Source organism: Lynx rufus, unplaced genomic scaffold (assembly GCF_022079265.1).
Source record: "Lynx rufus isolate CCGP_SWC_20201006 ecotype Redwood Valley unplaced genomic scaffold, mLynRuf1.p SCAF_7, whole genome shotgun sequence".
Classification (NCBI taxonomy): domain Eukaryota; kingdom Metazoa; phylum Chordata; class Mammalia; order Carnivora; family Felidae; genus Lynx; species Lynx rufus.
Window position 1 is genome coordinate 104,509,385 of NW_025814889.1, and position 22,669 is coordinate 104,532,053.

Sequence of the window (22,669 nt, forward strand, 5' to 3'; positions counted from 1 at the left end):
TGGAACAGTACAATTATCAACAGCAAAGAAGACATTTCCTACTGATGATAATAACATGAGCAATTTACAGTATCTACACTTATCTTTACAATACAGTATCATCATGAAGGATAATCTAGAAGTATAATAAGCAACTGTAGGCCTTTGTGAATAACAATTGGTTTGACAATGCTGAAGCTTTGAGTTTACCAAAGTAAAACAAAAAAAGGACATCATTCAACTATTATTAAACTCTTCCATGAAATAAAATCAATTAAGAACTACCCAATTTTCTAACCCAAAATGATACAACTCCAACAGGAATTATAGGTTTCCAATAAGTGAGTCTATCAGAAAGTCATAATAGTTTGCAGGCAAGGTAAAAATGTCACATTGGAGAGTTTTACATTGTCTTCAAGGGACAGAAGTTGGGAGCTGCAAGATGTCATTACTTTATGCAAACACTGCTGTCATTAAACAATATTTTCAGGTAAGTGTAGTGATAATGACTTGCTTCAAATGCTAATAAAACACAGAAAAACTTGTATTTGACTTTCTGTGAGAATGTTAATTCAAAATTGGTCATTGAATTTACTAATGATGAAAATAGTTTCATACATTTACTAATGGTGAAAATAAGCTAGTCACCTGAATTAGGCTATCTGGAATATGTAAACATGCAGGAAATTAGAAGGTTGTTGTACGATTAATCATTTTTATGAAGGCAGTAATAGACATTCATCTCATGGAACTGGGAAAGAGAATGAAAAGAACCAAAAAACAAGTAGTTGGCAGAGTCTATCGAGATAAATAATTATGAATTTTATGAATCTGAAATAACTCAAGAACTTTTGCAGTGGTCTCTTATTTCTACATCTGGAGCCTTCCACTCACAGAAATGGCAGCTTTAATTTGAAGAGGAAAATGGCTTGGTCATTTCATTAAGTCTGCAAATAAATGATCACATAAGTTTAGATGAGTATTGCTATCAGTTCCCCCAAAGCAAATTTCTTTACTAAAGCTCTCTCACTTTCCACATTTTTCTGGATCATGTTCAGCTACTAAATTTCTTTCCAACTATGTAAATATAGCTAAGTTGCTCGTGGATTTTAGAACCTTCCTGATTTTTACCCCTGTCAAATTTTAGAAAAGCATTTCACTTCTGGATTTATTCAAAGTGGCCAAAGTCATCTGAAACAACTTCAATTTCATATTCCTATTTCTTTCTTTCAAATTGTGATGTATAACAAACCTTGATACATTTACATAAGGAAACATCATGGTAGAATCCATGTTGTTTCAGTTTGTAAGTGTTGTGGAAACCAGCCATTATAAGTTCACTGGGGAACTCAATGAGCATCTCCCCTGAGAGATTTTCCTTGTTTAATCTTTTTTTAAAAATATGTTTATTTATTTATTTTGAGAGAGAGAGAGAATCCCACACAGGTTCTGTGTTGTCAGCCGGAGCCCAAGGCAAGGTTCAATTTCATCAACTGTGAGGTCATGACCGGAGCCAAAATCAAGAGTCAGATAGTTAACCAACCGAGCCACCCGGATGCCCCTTCATTGTTTGGTCCTACTGGCTCCTTGCCATATTCTACATTGTCTTATTTTAATTTTATTTAAGTTCATAAAAAGTATCTCTGTTCCCACCTCCCTTAGCAGAGGACCCTTATTTCCTTGGGAAAAATATTTCTGATAAAATCTCTATGCCTTCTTTTCCCTCCAAATCAAACTCCTCCTTCATCTCTACACTACATATTCCATTCTCCCTTCTCCATTTCTCAGAGGAAAGAGTTCTACTACCTACAATAGATCTTGAAACCATGCCCATCCTCTATTGTGGGTGCCCATCAAAAATCGCTTCTCCTTTGTTTTTTCCTTGGCTGAAAGCTTTTTCAATAGGCTATTTCTCAATATTGCCTACCTTTTCAGCTTTTAACCTCCTCTCTCCTTCTTTGCCAAACTTCTCAGAAGAATATTACTCATCATCTCCATTTCTAAACTTATAATTGACTCATAAATTCTTTCCATCACAGCTATTCTCCTTCCATTATATTTTATTGAAACTGTCCTTGCAAACATTTCCAGAAACCTAATTGTAAATCTAATCACCTCATATTAAACATAATCTTTTATGTCTTCATAAGACATTTGACACTGTTGGCCATCTCCAATCTCTACACTTAAAACTCTTTCTCACTTTCTCTTTTTCTTTTTGCTTCACTTAAAAAAAATAATATTTACTTATTTTTGAGAGACAGAGAGTGAGCAGGGGAGGGACAGAAAGAGAGGCAAACGTAGAATCGAAAGCAGGCTCCAGGCTCTGAGCTGTGAGCACAGAGCCTGAGGTGGGGCTTGAACTCACAAACTGTGAGATCATGACGTGAGCCAAAGTCCAATGCTTAACCGACTGAACCACCCAGGTGCCCTTCTTTTTGCTTCGTTAACTCTTGACTCAATTGAGTCTCACATCTCTCATTGCTCCTTCCCAGACTTTTATTTGCTTTTTAAGGTAGGTTCTCCCTTTACCTGTATCTATTCACTGTCTCCATTCATTTCCATGTATTCCACAGAGTGCTAGGTCTTATCCAAACCCAATACATCATTTCGATGACTTAATGGTGTAATGTATTTAAAGCAATGGCCACAGTCCATGGTCCTACAAGTTTCCCAAACGTGAACTTGCTACCAGTAGCTCCTCTCACCATTCTGATCCAATATTCTGAATGCAAATGATACTTGATATACCCATGAAAGTTCTTTAATTTTTCCTTAGGAAATTAGACTCCCAGGATAAGGCTGGTTATAGAGGAAGTGAAATGAAATGCTAATTTCCTTAAGAAAATTCTAATTGAAAGTTGGTAAATTCACTGCTTGGAATAAACAACACAGAATGAAAGCAATATAAAAAAATTTATATAGTTCAGCCTACAATTCAATGTGCCAGTTCTTTTTATGTATAATGCAGCCATGTAGAAAAGCTTTTAAAATAAGCACACCTGTACATTCAGTGAAAATTAGTCTGTCAATTAAGTTTTCACTGTAACTTCTAAATACTCCATTTTGTCTCGTTTAATTAAATAATTTTAAGAGTATATGGGCTTCTGCTAAAAGAGAACACATTGTTAGGAAGTAATCTATTTATTCTTCTTTGCACTTCCCTTTATTGTACATTTTGTGTGTGTGTGTGTGTGTGTGTGTGTGTGTGTGGTTTTCCAATTTTAAGCAGTAACAAAAATACTCTGCAAGAAATAAAGGTTTTATTGTATTTTCTGTGTCTAAATAACCTGAATTCACTTTTGTAGGACAATGGCCTGGAAAAAGTATTCAACGTTAACAATACAATCTACCTAAGTGGGGTTATTCAAAGAGGCATAAAATGACAGCAAATTTTTATTATGTATATATATTTATTTACAATATTGTCTTGATTCTTTAATTTATATTATTTTCCATTACTAAAAGAACATAAAAAATGCCAGACTTGGGAATACCTCCATTCTACACAGTTCAGTATTTTCTGACACTAGTCCCTTATTTCTTTCAAAAAATCATAGTGAGTTTTCAAAATCTGAACTATAAACACGTACTTTGGCTATCATATACATTTTTTTACCTTTAACCTTTGGAGGTCCCACTGGTCTGCAAAATTGAAAATGTGATCACATTCCTTCCCTCCTTAATGACTCTTCATTGGCTCATTGTTGCCCAGGCTCCAGGCGTCCCTACCCAGATCTGCTATTTTCTGCAGCCTAGTCCCCATCCCTCCTCCTGCCTGCTTCCCTTCTTTTCCTCCAAGTCCATCTGGTAAGCTCTTTAAAGTCATCCTTCAAATTCTAGGTAATTTTTTTTCTCTAGGAAGATTCTGAAATATTTTTCCACCTTTAGTGAGATACGATTGATAAATACATTGTGTAAGTTTAAGGCATACAAAACAGTAATTTGATATATGTACATATTTTGGAATGTTTACTACAATAAGGTTAGTTAATACATCACCTCCATCATCTCACATAATTACCATTTTTTAGTTGTTGCTGGTGAAAACATTTAACATCTCCTGCTCGAGCAAATCTTAAAATTTGCTGTATACAATACAGTATCATTAACTACAGCCACCATGGTATATACATCAGATCCTCTAATCTTATTCCTTATAACAGAAAGTTTGTATCCTTGACAAACCTCTCCCATTTCTCCCACCCCTCCAGCCTGGGCAACCACCAAGCTACTCTATTTCTGTGAGTTCAACATTCTTAGATTCTACATATATAAGTAAGGTCTTACAGTATTTCTTTGTCTGACTTGTTTCACTTAGTGTAATTGTCTCAACATTCATCCATGTTATTGCAAATGGCAAAATTTCTCTAGGAAAACTTTTATAATACCATCTGCTTTTCCTCTTTTGTGCCCATACAACTGGTTACTCTGTTTTGTAATATTATAAAACCTTGTACTTACTCCCATTTTCACATTAGTCATATTGTATTATAATTAATTTCTCATTGTAGTAAGCTGTACCATTTACCATTTTAACAATTTTTAAGTGTAGAGGTTAGTGACATTAGGTATGATTACATTGTTATGCCATTGTTATACCACCATCCATCTTCAGAACTTTTTTCATATTCCCAAACTGAAACTCCATCCTCATAAATAATAACTTCCCACTATAATTTCTTTGTAACATGTCTATTTCTCATACTTGAGAGAACTACTGACTTATCAATGTCTGAGTTTTATTAATATTTTGATATCTAGTACTTAATTCATTGCCTGGGAAACAGAAGATGCCCATTAAATGTTTGTTGAATTGAGGTGTCATGATCAAAATCACATAGCAGATAATTACATCAGCCAGCCATGCTAATCATGTCAGCTTTCAAGCTCTACTCCACTCTAACCTAACACTTTACAAAAAAAATAATAATAATAATAAAATAAAATAAAAAAGGAACATACTTTCAGTGGTTTTCACTTTACCAAAACAAAACAAAACAGAAATAAAACAAAGCCTTCAACGCTTTCTCATTTCATTTCTTTATTCTCATAACGTATGAATTTTACACTTTGCGTATGGCATTTAGGGCCGTCTTGAAATTGAGTCCTCCCCACCACCCCACTTTCTACTGCCACATCTTTTCACACCCAAATCCTTACCAACACAACATCATCCTTTACTCTTGAAATGGCCAATTTCAGGTTTTGTTTTGTTTTTTCCATACGCTCTGCTCAGCCTGAAACATTTCCCCCCAGTTTTAAAGCCAAATCATAGTTTTCCTTCAAGGGTGAGCCTTCTCTGATCCTTTGGTTCAGAATAAATACCCTCCTCTCTCTGCTTTTTGGGCCTCTATTTTTCATTTATTTAGTTTTGCACGACATTATATCTTACTTATGTTTACATGTTCGTCTTCATCACTTGAGGGAAAATTGCATGAAAATTTGCATTATGATTCACTTATTTTATTTTTTTCCTATTCTTCCTGTCAGATACTTGGAATTTTCTGCACTTGGTGGTTACTCAATAATTGTATTTGGAAAGACATCTTGTTCATATAATCCATAAAATCAATACATTGTGGTTTTTGAGCATGAAGGTTATTTAAACTTGAATATTAAGGAAACAGCAAAAGAACAATGTGACAACACTGGTTAGAACAAATCTATACAATGAAATTTGACAAATATATATTAATCATGAGGTTCATATCACTGTGGTGAATACAATAAATACAAATGAACAAGATGCAGTCCACTTTATCAGGGAACTAACCACTTAGGCTTAGACAGATATATAATCAACCCCAATAGTTGTTGAACAGTCATAATAAATGCTGAAGCAATGAGCTTTAGCAATTTAAACTAAGGAGTGATGACTATTAGCAAGAAATCATAAAATATTTCATTAAAAAGGTAATGTCTGAACTTGAGTTTAAATGGGGAAATATGATTTCAGTGTGTGAATTGGGGTTGTGGAAGCATTCCAAGAGAGACATTAGCATAAGATGCAGGAAAAATGTTGGCTGATTTCAAAAATAGTGAATATTATATTTTAACAAGACCTTAGAATGACTCAGTCAGGGCAGTAAGGGGGTGGGAGTTAGAGCTAGATTTGTAAGTTAGGACCATTGAAGAGATTCTTGATATATCCCTATATTATTAACATATGATAACACAGTATATCGTTATGTTATTAATACACTAATATGCTATATATTACATATAAGTATATATTACACATTAGAATATGTTATTAAAAATAGTCACTATGATTAGAGCTTTGCTTAGCAAGTTTAACCTTGGAGAATTATATAGCAGAAAAGGATAGGAGACAAGAATAAATAAAAATCTATAGTAATATTCCAAGTGAGAATTTATGAAGACCTGAACTATAGTGGTTTTAATGTATATGTAAAAAGAAGGGAGTAAATGAGTAGCCACAGTTAAATGGAGGGATTGGCACTGCCTGAATACAGAGAGTTAAGACAAATTCAGAGATAACATTTTCTAGTAGGAGAGAATGGCATATTAGGAGACATAACCTCTCTAGGTTCATCTGTAAAATAATAGCAGTACCAAACTTCCAGGATTATTCTGCTGATATATATGTATAATATAACGATGACAGAATAAACTACATTCTATCATTTTCTCAGACTCTACATCTATATCTATATCTATATCTATATCTATATCTATATCTATATCTATATCTATATATCTATATCTATATCTATATCTATATCTATATCTATATCTCAAGGTATCACTTGCAGTCTTAACCTCTGCTCTCTGATTTCTCCTTTCTGAATTTTGGAACTGAAACAATTCAGGAAAATGTTTGGATAGATTCCTTGCTATCTGGATGGTTATTATCACTACCAGAAACTCACGAATCAGATTCTGATAATGTGGTATCCTCACTTGTCAAGCTTGCTATATGAACTCAAGAAATGCATAGATTGAATTATAAAGGACACTTGTAAGTATTTTTAATTTTAATTTAAAATCTGAAGCAGCGGATGAAATTTTCCCCAACGCTTTGCTAATTTAGCCATATGCAGAATTTTGTTCTAGTACCTGGTTGTTTTCGGCTATGTTACATATTTTTGTTTGGTTCTTAAGAATGTGTTCTTCAATAGTTCTCTTTTTTTCTATAAAAAATTGTCCTTTGTTTTCTAAAATATTTTCAGTTACTTCCTCTAATAATCAAACTTTACCTAGTTCCCCTTTCTAAAGCTGCCAATAGTATACATTTTTTCTAAGCTTATTTTGTCAGATTTCTAAATGTTTCTCATCATCAATACATGATGCCTTACTTATAAGAGATTTCATGTACAACTGCTGTTCTAAGAACTCACACTGAAGGTGTCTTCTGATCAGAATTTCTCTCTCTCTTTCTATTTTTGTTTTTCATAGTGAAATATAAATTTCATTATCAAGTAAAAGTTGGTTTTTCCCATGTACTCTCTCTTAAAATCATTAATTATTTATAAACAATTTATTGTTAGAAAACTAAGATAAGTTTGCTACCCCTTTCCCCATCTGTGGATATGTGGCTTCCTAAGTAGGGAGTCTGGTTAAGCCACCTGGAAGTTAATAAAAATCAACAACAAAAAGAAAACATATTGAAGTTAATAATGACCACACAATTACTATCCTCTTATACAAATTATTTAAAACAAAACAAAAAGCATTCAGAAGGATGGCAGTAATTGTAGAATGATGTTAATGATTTAAAATATATTTAATTTACATATAAGAATCAAATGGACAATGCTGCCTATAAGAGACTACAAAAAATTTGAGGCTAAAATGTTTAAGACAACCAGCAAAAGTCTTTCCTCTGCTTTGGTTCCCTCAAGTGTTGTTCTCCCATTTTATATCTAATTGAACTATTCAGTTGCCATTTCTGGAGCTAATTTTCAGCGCCTTACTTGAACTTGAGGGATATTTTTATCACAGCATACATACTTTGGCCAAGGGGTCTCACCTCACCTTTGTTTATAACAGACAGAGGCTTTATTACTGTATGGTAAGCAAGGCTTTCATATTCGTAGTTGCCAAAGCTTTTGTTTCTCTACCCTTAATGATAAAATGTTTTGAGGGATGTACCCAAAATAAATGTACTTTTAAACATACATGAAAATCAAAATTAACAATGATAAAACACAAAATAAACAAACATTTAATATTTTCTTTCTGGACGTTCCAGGAATGCATATACCTGCTGTATAGGTAAAACCTATCCTTTCTCATAAAAAGACTGAGTTCTTCGTCATCATCCATTATCTCAGAGGTTCTTTTCTTCTGTGATGACTAAGATGTACCAATCTCTTATTTACCTTTGTTTTATTTACTTATTTATTTTTATTTATTTGAAGCCATCCAGTTTATTAAGCTGAACTGAATGCTTTGTCTATTTATTTTTTAACTATTATGCCACCGTTTATGTTTTTAACACAGCTAGCATTTAGTTGACATGGAACTGATTGTCTCTGCAATTAAAAGTCCATTTTTTCTAAAGTTTAAGTTGTTAAACCCAGAACAAACAAAGCCAAACTTTAAACTTGTTTTTTTTTTGGTTTAGCTTATTTTAAAGAACAAGGTGATTTGTACTAGATGAAATTTTTAACATGCTTTAAAAATGTGTATTTGTGTGTGTAATGTAAATGCAAATATTATTGTAGTAAGAATGCCCTGATAATACTTATAATTAATGACATTAACCGCCCACATATTTAAATATTTAAAATAAGAATATTTTGTAGAATTATTTTAGTATGTCCAACTAGCCAATGCCGATATTTACCTTACTGGAATACATTTCTGGAGGAAAAAGTAGCCTTACAAGTATTCTCTCTCTTAGAGACAGAGAAAGAGATGGGTCGATTTTAGTGGCCTATATAGATTATTGTTTATATATTTTAATATATTCTTTTACAGATATATAAAAAAAAATATATATATATATATCTGGTCTAGTGACCCAAGTTAATCTGTATACTAAAAACCAAAATAAGTCAATTTTTCTAAAGAAAAAAAAACACAACTTTTTAAATCTCAGAGATGGTTATAATACCTTAGTCATGAATGAGAGCAAGAGAAGTGGATTTAATGGTGCCACTAAACACGGGCATGATGCTTTAGAAGATAAGAATAGTAAGAACCTTGAGGGAAGTATGTTTATATCTCCAAGGACTTAACTTCATTTGTGCCATTTTCTAAGTTTAGCAGATATTTGACATGCTTTCCAATTTTGGAGCTGTGTTTTACTCTCTGAAAGGACTGGCATTCTGACTGCAGTCTTTCTAAGCCACTTTGTCACTAGAGCTTGATAATTTTCTTTTCATCTTTAAGTGACTGATCTGAACCACCAGATATCAGGAAACATGACTCTGGCAACTGGTTTCAACACACCTTGTTCAGTGGCATATACAGAATGTAATTTATTTTTTGTGACAGTTTTAATCAAAGTGATGTGAAACACAAGGGCTATAATGCTAGTGATATCACACCTCAAAAGAGGAGAAAGTTTGGTATGTTACCTCCTGATTAGCAGCAGCTAGTTCTTCTTCCAGTGCAGAGACTCTTTCTAAAGAAACCCTCAGTCGCTCCCTTACCTAGAAGAAAAACCAAAATATGTGCAGTAATGTACATCCCATACATGTTAAACTGTGCTGAATCCATCATTAACATTATCCGAGACAGTCATATTTGGCAAATTTTTAACGTAGTTATAGCCCTAAGTGCTCATAAATTCTATGAATACATTGTCACCTTATAGCATCTCTCTATCACGGTATTTCCTTATAAGCAAGTCATTTTAGTCTCAATGACAGAATTTCTAACGGGAAAGAGACAGACCTGCTTATTCTTAATTCTGACTCACAGTAAGTGGAGGCAAAGTTCAAAAATATATTATGAATTCCCCTGAAAAAGACTCACTGATTAAGTATGAGACATAGGCAAAATCTTTCTTTCTACTTTTTAAAAAATAATATGTGAGCTTCATTTGGTATGAGTAACTTCATAAAAGGTTCTCAGAATCTGAAAAAATGTTGTCTATTGCTCATAATGTTGTATTAGTTAGAGGTCTACATTGCTACTGAGGGATTGAAAACTATTTGATTACTCTGGAATTCCTAACTAGCTTCCAGATACCAAAGGTTAAGCCATCATATTTTATAGAACCGAATATTCTGCACATTTAGTTTGAAAATATTTATGATTTGGAAATAATATGATTTACAAATGTTTCATAAATAAATGAAACTCAAAGAAGTGGTCTTTAATTCTTGCTTTCTTAGAACTTCTAAAATTGTTTTAGTTATTATATGTTCAGATCTTTAGATATGCTCTATATTACATATATGTAAAATATATATTATCATGTAAAAATTTAAGGAATTCAGAGAAAGGATTTTAACTGAATTTAATTTAATTTAATTTAATTTAATTTAATTTAATTCAAACTGGAATTAAAATTAATGTCTACAGTGACTTAATTTTCCTTAGAAAAGAATCAATAAAATACACAGTTCTTCAACTGAAGATGCAATTCAGGGTGAATTTTTGAATATGAGCTAACATAGAATTTGCTCCATGGGAATGTTATAGTATTTGTACAGTTAATATGTATTTTAATATATATTTTTATTAGCTCTAATTTTATTAATGCATTGACAGTATATTTTAGTGTATCACATATTCCTATTTTAAAAAGATAAGATTTAAGTGAGAATACAGGTTAAATATATTTTAGAAATTCACATAATAAAGTTGATTTAACATTACTTTTCAATTAGTAAGCAGACAAAACCCCCCACTAATATCCTATTAATCTAGAATCTAACAAGAAATTTTAAAAAATATCAATTATATTTTTGTGCTGTATAATGATAACTGATTCATATTCAGGTGACTGGGTGCACTTCACTCCTGAAATGTATCTTGAGTTAGAAAGAATAACTATCTGAGAGGAGTTTAATATGAATTATACTTAGTTATGCTCAAATCCTCTGAAAATTAGTAGTATGTACATGAATTGATATTTGATATCAAAGATAATTAATTACATAGGATCTTTCATGATATTTAGGTGTGCTAGATAGCCTGACACGTACCCATGCTGTTTGACAAATATCCAACTGTTCATTAAAATGCAAAAAACTAATAATGCTGATTAATAACTGAACAAGAACTACTTGAAAGGAAGTCTTTGATGATTTGACTTGGGGAATACTTTTTTTATGAGCAGCCTGGATAGATGTAAAAGAAGCAAATATCTGAAGGCTGAAAATAAGGAGGATTGCTGATACGTGGAATTCAGATATCAACAAAAATCTTAGTAGATGTGCTTGATATTTAACAGGGTTGATTATAAAGTTTTACACCCACTTCCTAAAATACCAGCTATAAAATTCAGGTGTTCTGAGTGAGAAAGTTCTAAGAATCGTAGTTGATGAGAAGAGCAATATGAAATTGTCAAAATGTAAGTTAACGATCTCACTATAAGCAACATTGAATACTATCACATTAACACTGCTGTGAAGAGGTTAGGTGTCTTATTTTAAGATATACTGATACACTGGAATGTTTCTAAAAGAGTTCTTCAAATCATTTACAGAATGGCTGAAACCAGGCTATCCTGTAGGCTAAAGTATCTTCCTGACTTTCTTTGCTAAACTGATGATCACAAAAATTGTTCTAATATGATTCCTATTTACCACAAAGTTAAACATTTTTATTCTCATTATAGTGAGTCTTCAAAGGGTAAAAAATCATTAAGCTTATCAAACAACTTGAATATAGAATAACCCCTCAAATAAATTTAGAATGGTATCTACAGCTTGAGATTATATTACCCACAAAGTAATGAATCTAAAGGTGTCTCTACAAGAAAATAAAAACAATTTCTGAATATATTTTGAATTAGTTGTAAATCCAAAAACTGGGGTGGTAAATATCAATACATTATGAGATAAATGTATGATTCATGTTTTTATTAGGATAAATTATTCTCTGTATTTAATTCATATTGCACTAATTTCTGCTAAACTGAATAAGACAAACAAACAAACAAAAAAGGTGGGATGCAAAAAAGTAACTTTTCTAAGGCATAAGGAATCCCAAAATTTTACCTTGTCTATATAGCTTAAATTGCATTAGCAGTGAAAAAAATATTGTCTCTGACCAGCTTTTAGCTTTTTGCTCTGCTCTGCTAAGCACAGCACGAGCAGAATGACATAATTACCTTTACTTTCCTATTTGGATTTGGTGTGCTGTGGAACTATCTAGACATGATTGATATGCCATGAAAAATTATAATTTTAACTTTTTTTTCCTAAATATAAGTACACAGGTGATATCCTTAGCTCTATACGTAACCTTTTCTGATTTCTTTTGCTATTTAACCACATTCAACGCATCCATTGTTTATAGTCTCTTAGTTAATACATGTTAATGTTTTAATTTATAGAACTATAGTATAACCTCTAAAATATTTATATACACCTAGAATTTTTTATTTATAGTTTCATCTACTATATCAATTTTCTTCATAAGGGTATAAAAAATAACTAAATAATTTTTTCCCCAAAGGATGTTTCAAGGCTACATACATCCTATCCCTGAGAATTTAAAATAAAATAATTCCCTAAAAATAACAAATGTGTTTCAGGATGAAAAGAAACTTTGGTGGAAGAAGCACACATTCCAAATTAAAAGTAAGGTATGGCAGGGTTTCATTTTGGAATTATCAATCCTATAACAGAAAACATTGTAAATGTTTTCTCCTTAGACCAGAAGTTCAAATCCAGTTTTGGCAATATGATATTAGATCACAGAAATATGTATGGAGTGCATATATATATTTACTATGAATTTTTACTTATACTTAAACATGTATATTTATCATTTCCTCCAGCCTCCAAAATTGGTTAACACATTGGAGAGTGATATTCAAAGTTACGGTCAGTCTTCGCTAATAAGGAAAATTCAAACTTACAACTCAGTGGATGTATAAATAAGGACATTAATAATGACAACTGCCAGTAATTGTAACCATCCATAGCTATGCTTAATTTTCTCTACTTTGTTTAGCTCTTCGTGTGTAACTTTACCCTGTAAAGTCGGTAGTGTCTTGTCATCAAGAAATGGTTAATTGCATCTTCTTCTGATCATCTCTGTGTATTATAACATAGTATCCATAGTACTTATAGAATGTTGTAATTTGTTTCCCCACCCTTCCTAGCCTCTTGAGTAGCTGTGAGCTATTCCTAGGGGAACTGTCCATGAAAGCACAGATTAATCCTTCAATAACTAAATAAAATGCTACTTAAAACAAGCATGTGGATCAACAGTAACACCAACATCTTTACTTAGTTTGAAAGTTTTATCAAGTGCTGAAATTTATTCACATTAACAGTGATACTCACTAACATTCAATGAGCACTTGCCATATGCTAAGTACCATATAAGAGTTTTTTGCACATCAGATCACATTTAATCCTCATGGCAATTCTATGAGCTAAGTACTATTAGCTCTCCATTCAAAAGAGGAAAACAGATATTTAGAGAAGTCACTTGTCCATATCTGTCCAACTCCAGAATCCAAGCTCATAACACTTTTCCTTTAGACTGTTCAACAATACTTAGCTGATAATCAGTTCAGTTGCCTATGAACTAACCAAAGTCCCTGGAACTTCTGGTGAGTTAGTACATACTATCACAGCTCCTAGCGCCATAGTATAAAATGCTTCATTTAGTTATGCTAAACTCACTGAATGTCTACATAGTAGATTATTTGTCTGGTCTAAGTTGTGCAACAACGATTTTCTTCTTAAATGTACTCACACCCATCAGGTTATTTGTCCTGAATACTGTTTACTGCCTTGCATGCATTCTTTCATAAGATACCGCTCAAGTGATGTGGGAGTGCATATAGGGAACTTCTAAGATCACACATTCTCAAGCACTTTCATTCAAGGCATTCAAAACTATTACATTTTCTCTGGATAGGCCATGCTCTTCTTATACATCTGGGTTATTTTACATATTGATCCTGTTGCTCAGAGTATCTTCATTACTCTGCTTAAAAAACTCCTACACATTCTCTAATATTCAAGTCCAAATGTCATACCCTCTGTGAAGACATTCTTGAACTTTTTAAAATCACTTTCTCAAGTAGAATTAGTCACTTTTCCTGTGGCACTTTTCCTATTGCACTGTACATACTGTTTCTTAACATTACCCATTATTGACACGTGAATCTCTAGCAATAACTTTGAACTCCTCAGTCGTAAGGACAATGTCTTATCTATTTTTGTTTGTCAAATATCTGTCTGACTTATAATAGACATTCCATAAGTATGAAGTCTTGCAAATTCTTAACAATGTACTTTTTAATAATAAAGGGAATATGAACTTAAACATCAAACATATTAAGTATTTGATACTTGATAGTAGTGATATTATATTTATCAAGGATCTTTATATAATATCAATTTCTATCTTACTCAAAATTATTCATAAACTACTTTCCTCTCATGGCTAAAATGAAAAATAAGCTACAATTTCTTCTTAACAATCTAGAAGGTAGAATTATAGTTATCCTTATGCACATACTTCACATAATACCCTGGTCTAAGACCATCTGAAAGACCGGTGATAAAAGTATATATGTACATAAATTTTAACTAGAGCACAAGTGTCTGCATGCTTAAAACCTAGATATAACCGGGTAATAATCTCTCATTTGGATTTTAATACTCAGAACTTATCAGGTACTTTCTAATTGAAGTGCCCCAATTCCCACTCTACAAAATCCTAAAGCTTTATTAATTTTAAAAAGTTAATTCTGTAACATTTCACAAAATTAAAATCATGTCATAAGCCTTATTAATCTCCCAAGGATATTATCATCATATTGGCTTATTTATGTCAGTCGAAGTTTTTTGAGTAACAGCTAAAAGAAGCTTACTGCCACTTTTTTAAAAAGACCTAAAGCAGGTTTTCTCCACTGATACCTTATGCTGTTATATTCAGAGATTCCTCAAAATACATACTCAGAATATATACTCAGAAGGTATCAGAGATCAAATAAAATGTATGCTTCTAATATAAACCTCCAAAGGTTAGAGTATACATCCAATTTATACTTCAAGATATGTTGAATTTCTAGTTAGTGGTCTTCTGTGTTGGGATCTATAGACATGCATTTCAGAGAGGGACTGGGAGGAGAGAAAGAGAAGGAGAGAGAGGGAGACTGAATGACAATATTAAATTTCAAATGGCCATCTGGACTAGGACCATAATGCACCACAATAAAAGTGTAACTTGATAAGCCATAGATTCGGTGGTATTAAAAAAAACAGGGTCATGAGCATCACCAATATACACACAATAATCCAGCTGCAGTTATAAAAATGATTTTCCTATAATTCAAACGTGTTTCTCTGTACTCATTTACGTCAGGAGTCAGCTGAGTCATGGATGAAGACAAGGAACCTGATGCTCATGACGAAAGCACAGTGAAGCTTGAAATCTCCTGTCAATACTCTTTAAAATTGGTAGCTGAAGTTTATTTTATTTTTTTAAATTTCAGCTTCACTGAGGTATAATCGACACATAAAACTGTAATCAACCTTTCTAAATACTCTACCTTTTCATCCAAGGCCTTGTGGTGCTCAAACAAAGATTTCAGTGCCTTGAGAACCTCGACTTCACTGGACACTCCCGAGGGGGACTGGGCTTGCCGTTTTACCACCGTCATTCTTAGCGACCTTTCATGTCGTGACACCAGGCATTCCAAGTGCTCCAGTAACAGCTATTGGGCGTAACAGAAAATGTAATTACCCTAAATGCAATTATCTTATGAACACAAGTTACTAATACTTATGAATGACTTCTATCTGAAAAGACTGCAGGTTTACCTAGCATCTCATGATAACCTCAGAGTTAACCACAGGTAGCAGCAAAGAAGCACACACCTGAATCTAAGCCAGGGTCCATAAAAGGCATTAAAGGTCCATAAAACTGCATCTCTATCATATAATGGAATTACTCATTTAAAAAATGTAATGTAAATTCTTATTCATCCTTTTAGAAAATTTAGTAATTTCAGCATGAGCTCAGTAGAAATAGAACACAAAACAGATGTGATCAAATAGAGTAATTATTGAAGAACATTGCACAATGCATGATGATTTTGTTAGAAGAGTATTAAAAGTCACAACTAACTTCATACACATTTGGTCATTTAAAATTGTTGAATTGAAAGAAATGAGCATAATTATGTTGCTCTGAATGTGATTATAGTGATAATCACATTTGTATAGTGATTATAGTAATAGTTATAATCACATGTTGCTATAAAAATCACAGTGAAAATCACTAATAATTTTATTTACAATTAATTCTTAGGTTACATAATAAAAAAGTAGATGCAACCAAGTGGAATATAGGAACTGAGGTTTTGCAATAGTCATTTGGGGAAAAGAGGTTTTTAAAAAATGGTCTACTTGGGAACCTACACTCACCCAGAGTAGCCTCTGGGGCCATGAAAGTCCAGTGAACAGTGTCTCAGTCTGTTCCAGACCTAAAGAAATTTTACTTTCAAATGTTTTGTGTGGGGCGACTGGGTGGCTCAGTCGGTTAAGCATTCGACTCTTGGTTTTGGCTCAGGACATGATCTCACAGTTTTGTGAGTTCGAAAGCCTCACTGGGCTCTGTGCTGATGGTGCAGAGCCTGCTTGGGATTCTCTGTCTCCCTCTCTCTCTGCCCCTCTCCCAGTCATGCTATCTCAGTCTCTCTCAGGATAAATAAATAAACTTTAAAAAATAAAAATGTTTTGTGAATTGGGGCTTCACCTTTGTTTAGTTTAATAAGGCAGTTCTGCTGCTAAAAACAAAGATACCTGAAAAAAAAAACTGCTGGGTTAACTTCTCAGTTATTAATATTTTGGTCAGGGAAGAATAATATATGAGCAGGAAGTTTTGTGGGAGAGATTTTCAGAAGAGTAGTGAAAAGTATAGGCTAACAAATGCCTATGTAAAATAAAGCAGAAGTTACTCAAACAAAAAAGGAAAAAGCAGATATAAGATACTGGGATGGAAAGAAATAAAGAAAACATATTTTTTTCAGGAGTTTTCCTAAAGCTTACATTTCCTTAAGTAGTAAAAATGCTTGGTTTTCACAATGTCATTGTTCGATTCAGTGTCACATATTAGTGTCACATTTCTTAGTTCTTAATAAATTAATTTCTCTACATTCACCATCAGTAATTATGGTTCGAAGTGTCAGAAAACTTTGCCATGCACTGGCACAGAAGAACACAAATAACTGAGAACCTAAATGTATAGATCAGTAGGTAGGGATCATATTTAAGGGTCAAAATAATATTAATAGTTCTTCCGTGTGAAATGACACAATGTTTTCAAAGAGCTTTCCTTTTATTTCTCAATCTTTGATTATATTCATGGTATTCTACTCTCTTGAAGTCTACAGATACGTGTGTGCACTGGCTAAATCCGAGCTGTTTCACGTAGGTTATGGGAGTTTGTACAAACTTAACCCTAAAACAGAGAGTTATGGGAGCTGAAAAGAGGAGAGACCTACTTTGCATAGAGCAGTAAACAGATGTTTCATTGAGAGGATGATATTGAAACTGAGACTTAAAAGATGAGAAAGAGCTGGCCAAATGAAGAGCCAGAGGAAGAAAACTCCTGGAAGAGGGCACAGCTGTGCATATCGAGGAACTGAAAATAGACTGGTGTGCTTAAAGCAAAGTTTGTCAGGGAAAGGCTAACATCAGATGATGTTGGAGAAATAAGCAGCGTTAAGTTCACACAGAGCCCTAGAACCTATGAGAAATAGGTTGCTCCCAAGCAGACTTTGCAGAGTCCAGATACTCGAGTTATCCGCCTCAAATGGTGTGCTGACACTGGCCCATACCAGCTTGTTAGAGGGGATTGTTAATTTTCAGGAATTCTGTGAGCCGGTGGTTAAACACAGTTATTGTTGAATCTTAAATTATGTAAGCTTATAATTAAACAATATTTGAAAAGATAATAAACACTCAAAATGTATTAACTCCTAATTATTTTACTAAATTCCAAGTTTTTAATAAAATTCCTAAGTATTTTACCATTATCTACACTCTTTGGGGTGTTTACGTCTATTGCATCTGAAGGTAGAAATACCACAGGTTGGTTCCCTATTGTGCATCATTTCACTTCTCAGCTTTCAGTGATATCATGTTGGTAGCCTGAATTCAGCCACCATGGGAGTATTAAAACCATGGGAATTCCAAATACTATAGGTTAGTGCTTTTTAAATTTTTTCTGGTAAAATAAATCATTTACCAGCATATCATTGTCACTAGCCATCAAGTCATCGGGTTGCGAGCCCAAACATTACAGAGCGGAGAAGGGCCATCATTACTGTGCCCTTTCTGAATCCCTGACCCATTGAATTGGTGAGTACAGTATAATGTTGTTTCTGAGGTTAAATTTTGGTGTGGTCTGTTATGAAGCAATAGCTAATCAAAAGATCTTCTCTAAAAGAACCCTCAACTATTTAGCATGGTAACAGTACTGAGGAAAAGAAAATACCAAATTTCTTGGATGTTACCTCTGAACTAGGACTAGTTAGTTCAACAATCTGCTAGACAAAAATTAATCACCTTGTGGATATCAGCCTATTTCTCTGGCCACCACAATATTTGTTCAATGGGTATAGAAAAGTGACCATGGTTTCAGGGATAGAAGTTATTCATTGACCTGGCAAAATGGGCTTCTCATCATTAAGGTTGATAGGGTTACCACCACAGCTGAATGGCCAAGTGACCAGCTGCAACCATCAATCTTGAACCCCTGACATGATAACAGTCCACCTAGAGGCCAGGCTAGTCACCTTGATGCAAGCAGATCACATCAAATCCCTTCCGTCAAGGAGGGGGTGTCTACCTTTTCTTAATGTAATAAATGTTTTTTTTTTTTCTGGATATGGATTTGCCTTCTCTAATGGCTATGCTTCTACTGGCAATACCATTTTATCAAGATTTTTGCTTACAGTCTTGTTATCATACACAACATTACTTCTGACCAAAAAAAAACACATTTTAAAGTAAAGGGGGTAATGCAACTGACTGATGCCTCCAGCCTGGTTTCACTACACTATCGCATCATTCAGAAGCAGGTGATTCTATAGAACGGTTAAAGGATCCAAAGAAGAGTCTGTCTTAATTCAATCTTGGAGATAACACAGTGCTAGGCTGGGAGGCTACCATCCTGAAATTATGTACTTAGAGCTGGTGATGAATATATATCAGTTCATCTACAGAAGTCCAAGAATTGAGGTTTAGAATTGGAATTTATAACTGCCATTAGGACTTTTTGACCAGCTGGAGAAAGGGGGATTTTTTTTTTTGTTATATTATATATACATAATGTATATTATTCTCCCTCTTTATTTTATATTGGATACTTGATTCTGATTAACACTTAAAGTAGTCAATAGGTTATAGAATATTAAGATATGATTGAGATTTAATAAGAGCAAGAGTATACATATGGATGAACCCTGGTTATGTAGCTACATTCATGGACTTTCTTTTTTGAGAAAAGGTGATTTTGTTTATGTTCAAGTATAGTTGTATTGCTGGATAGATACATGTCAGTATCGCTGCTGTTTAGAATTTTAATATGGAAGAGTACAACAAAAGTTGTAGCGGAGACGTATTTGTGGTTGCCCCCAATTTTTTGAACATATCCTCCATCTTTGATAGTTCTCTGCATTCTGAATGTCATCCTCCCATTACTGGATTCAAAACATTTCTCAGGCATGTTTAACCACTAGGTGGCAGACATGTGACTTAAGAGTCTGCCAACCAGAGTCACCCACATAGGGCAGATTCTGAAGGGAGCCAGATGAAGAAACTTGCTAGCATGGGGGTCCATTTTGTTGGCACAGGTGGTAGCAGAGGCTGCACGTTTCCGGGTCTGGGAATGTAAAGAAAACCCACAAGGCTAAGAAATATGGTCCTAAGACATTGTGCACAGAAGCTATGTTTAGAGATTTCTCATATTCCTTAATTAATGTCTTCTTGATTAATACAGTTAAGCTATACTGCTTTATGCAATTAGGAACTTTCATCTATCTAATAATAACACAAAATAATGTGTTCTTTAAAACAGACTTCTTAAGGGCTTAAGAATACTGAATACTCCTCAGTACTTACTGAATACTAAGGGCTCCTGAATACTCCTCAATGCTTAGGAAAATATTCTATAGAATATGTACTTAATACTCACTTGTTGAATTGAAGTAAGATAAATGTAACTTATCTAGCCTAGAGAATGTGGCCAAAAATGTTCAAATCTAGCATATACCTATAGCTTTGAAGCTTACAAATTTAAATAAATGAAAAATAAAGAGGAATTCAATAAGATACCACTAATAATCTACTAATTACACACCTTTGCTAGGAGCTACACTTTTATTTATTTATTTATTTTGAGAGAGAGAGAGAGAGAGAGAGAGAGAGGGCACATGAACAGGGGAGAGGGGCCAAGGGAGAGAGAAGCCACACTTAGCATGGAGCCCAAAACAGGGGGCTCAATCCCCATGACCCTGGGATCATGACCTGAGCCTGAATCAAGATTTGGACTCTCAGCCAACTGAGCCACCCAGGCATTCTGCTAAGAACTACTCTTTTTCTAATATTCAATAAATCTTGCTGAAGGCACTCTCCCTGGTGTACTCAAAAGACTGCAGGGACTACATAAATGGCCACTAGTTCTACCGTGTAATTCATTTCAAATGACCACAGATTAGGGGCACCTGGGTAGCTCTCAGTTAAGCATCTGACTTCAGCTCAGGTCATGATCTCACAGTTTGTAGGTTCAAGACCCATGTTGGGCTCTGTGCTAACAGCTCAGAGCCTGGAGCCTGCTTCAGATTCTGTGTCACCCTCTGTCTCTGACCTACCTCCACTTGCGCTCTCTCTATCTCAAAGATGAATAAATGTTAAAAAAAATTTTTAATGACCATGGTTTATATATATGTATATATATATATATACACACATATACACAAACATATAATATATGCATATGTACATATTGCATCATTGGAAATTTTTGAACTAAATTTCTAAAATTATACAACTTATTATTACATTTAAATTCCACCTAACCTATGTGAAATAAATTCTTTTCTTTTTAAAAAATTTTTTTAATGTTTATTTATTTTTGAGAGAGAGAGAGAGACACAGAGCATGAGCAGGGGAGGGTCAGAGAGAGAGGGAGACACAGAATCTGAAGCAGGCTCCAGGCTCCAAGCTGTCAGCACAGAGCCTGGCACAGGGCTCGAACTCATGAACGTGAGATCAAGACCTGAGCTGAAGTCGGATGATTAACCGACTGAGCCACCCAGGTGCCCTGAGTGTGAAATTATTTTCAATCACAAATGACATTCAAGTAGAAATACATTCTGGACTGTATACTAAATTTGGCTGCTGTAATACGGCCACATAATACATCACTAACATCTGAGAATGAGAAACTTCAAACTAGTTGCTTTTGTGCTCAGTGTACTTAACATCCTCTACCCTCAAATACTGTTTACCATCCCCTACAGTTCTATGTAAATGCTTAGGTCTCATGTTGCAAAAGTTGTGCTATTAGTTATGTCCTTAGTTATGTTATATGTTAGTTATGTGTCCTCTTCTGCTTATCATATCCTATCAGAGCACTTTCAGATACAAGCACATATGCACACACATGTGTCTTCACCTGCCTGCAACTGCTAGGGTCTTCCTTTCAATTGGCCTGTACTTTCTACTCATTGAGGAAGCATGTTTGAAGGGATTTTATTAACTAGTGTAGACAGAAGTTTGTCAAAAATGGGAAGCTTCTCTTTAGTAATGGAAGGGGTCTCATTGTAATTAAGCGTTTATTTGTATAATTTCTTGGCTCAAAACAAAAGTAAGGGCATTTTCAAGAATGTTTCAAATTAGGTCTTTAATTTGAATTGAGGATAATTAAGTCTTTTAGTTGGTGACCTATAAGATAAAATTATAGCTTTACTATTTATAATTGACATTAAGAATGCCTCATAATTTCTTTTACAAAGTCATGCAATAGCTACTTTCTAAAACACTGCCAATAACATAAAACATTCTTTGAAATCTTCAGCCACAAAAACAGTAAAAATGGTTCCAAAACAATAAAAATTCTCCACTCTGATATTAAGAAACAATAACTGGTTTATTATTTCTGGTTTTCTTTTAGCTTTTTACTAATTAATTCTACTAAAACATGATAAGGTTTAGTAGTCGATCTGAGTTATGTTGAAATAATGGCAGGAATAAATTATTTTCTATAAATATAATTTGCCTAAGTATGGTCAGAAAAGTTTTAGAAACAACAAATTTTGGGGGTGCCTGGGTGGCTCAGTCAGATGAGTGTCCATTGGACTTTTGATTTCAGCTCCGGTCATGGTCCCAGGGTCGTGCGATTGAGCCCCACATCCTACTCTGATCTGAGTAGAGAGCCTGCTTAAGAGTCTCTCTCCCTCTCCCCCTCGGTCCCTCTCCCCTGCTTTCTTGCTCTTTCTAAAATAAAAATAAATAAATAAATAAATAAATAAATAAATAAATAAAAATTTAAAAAAAGAAAAAAT

The 22,669-nt window shown here is 33.7% G+C and overlaps 1 protein-coding gene across 5 annotated transcripts in view; it reads right to left on the reverse strand.

The window, feature by feature from the left end:
- PPFIA2 (PTPRF interacting protein alpha 2) overlaps positions 1-22,669 on the reverse strand; it is a 473,921-nt gene that overhangs the window by 170,224 nt on the left and 281,028 nt on the right. For 4 of the 5 annotated variants that reach the window (XM_047065813.1, XM_047065810.1, XM_047065809.1 and 1 more), the window contains 2 exons: positions 15,647-15,811; positions 9,531-9,605 (listed from right to left, as the gene is read on the reverse strand). In XM_047065813.1, coding sequence (XP_046921769.1) covers positions 9,531-9,605; positions 15,647-15,811 — 240 coding nt within the window. The remainder of the gene's footprint in view (positions 1-9,530; positions 9,606-15,646; positions 15,812-22,669) is intronic. The other variant, XM_047065812.1, reaches the window with a different exon arrangement.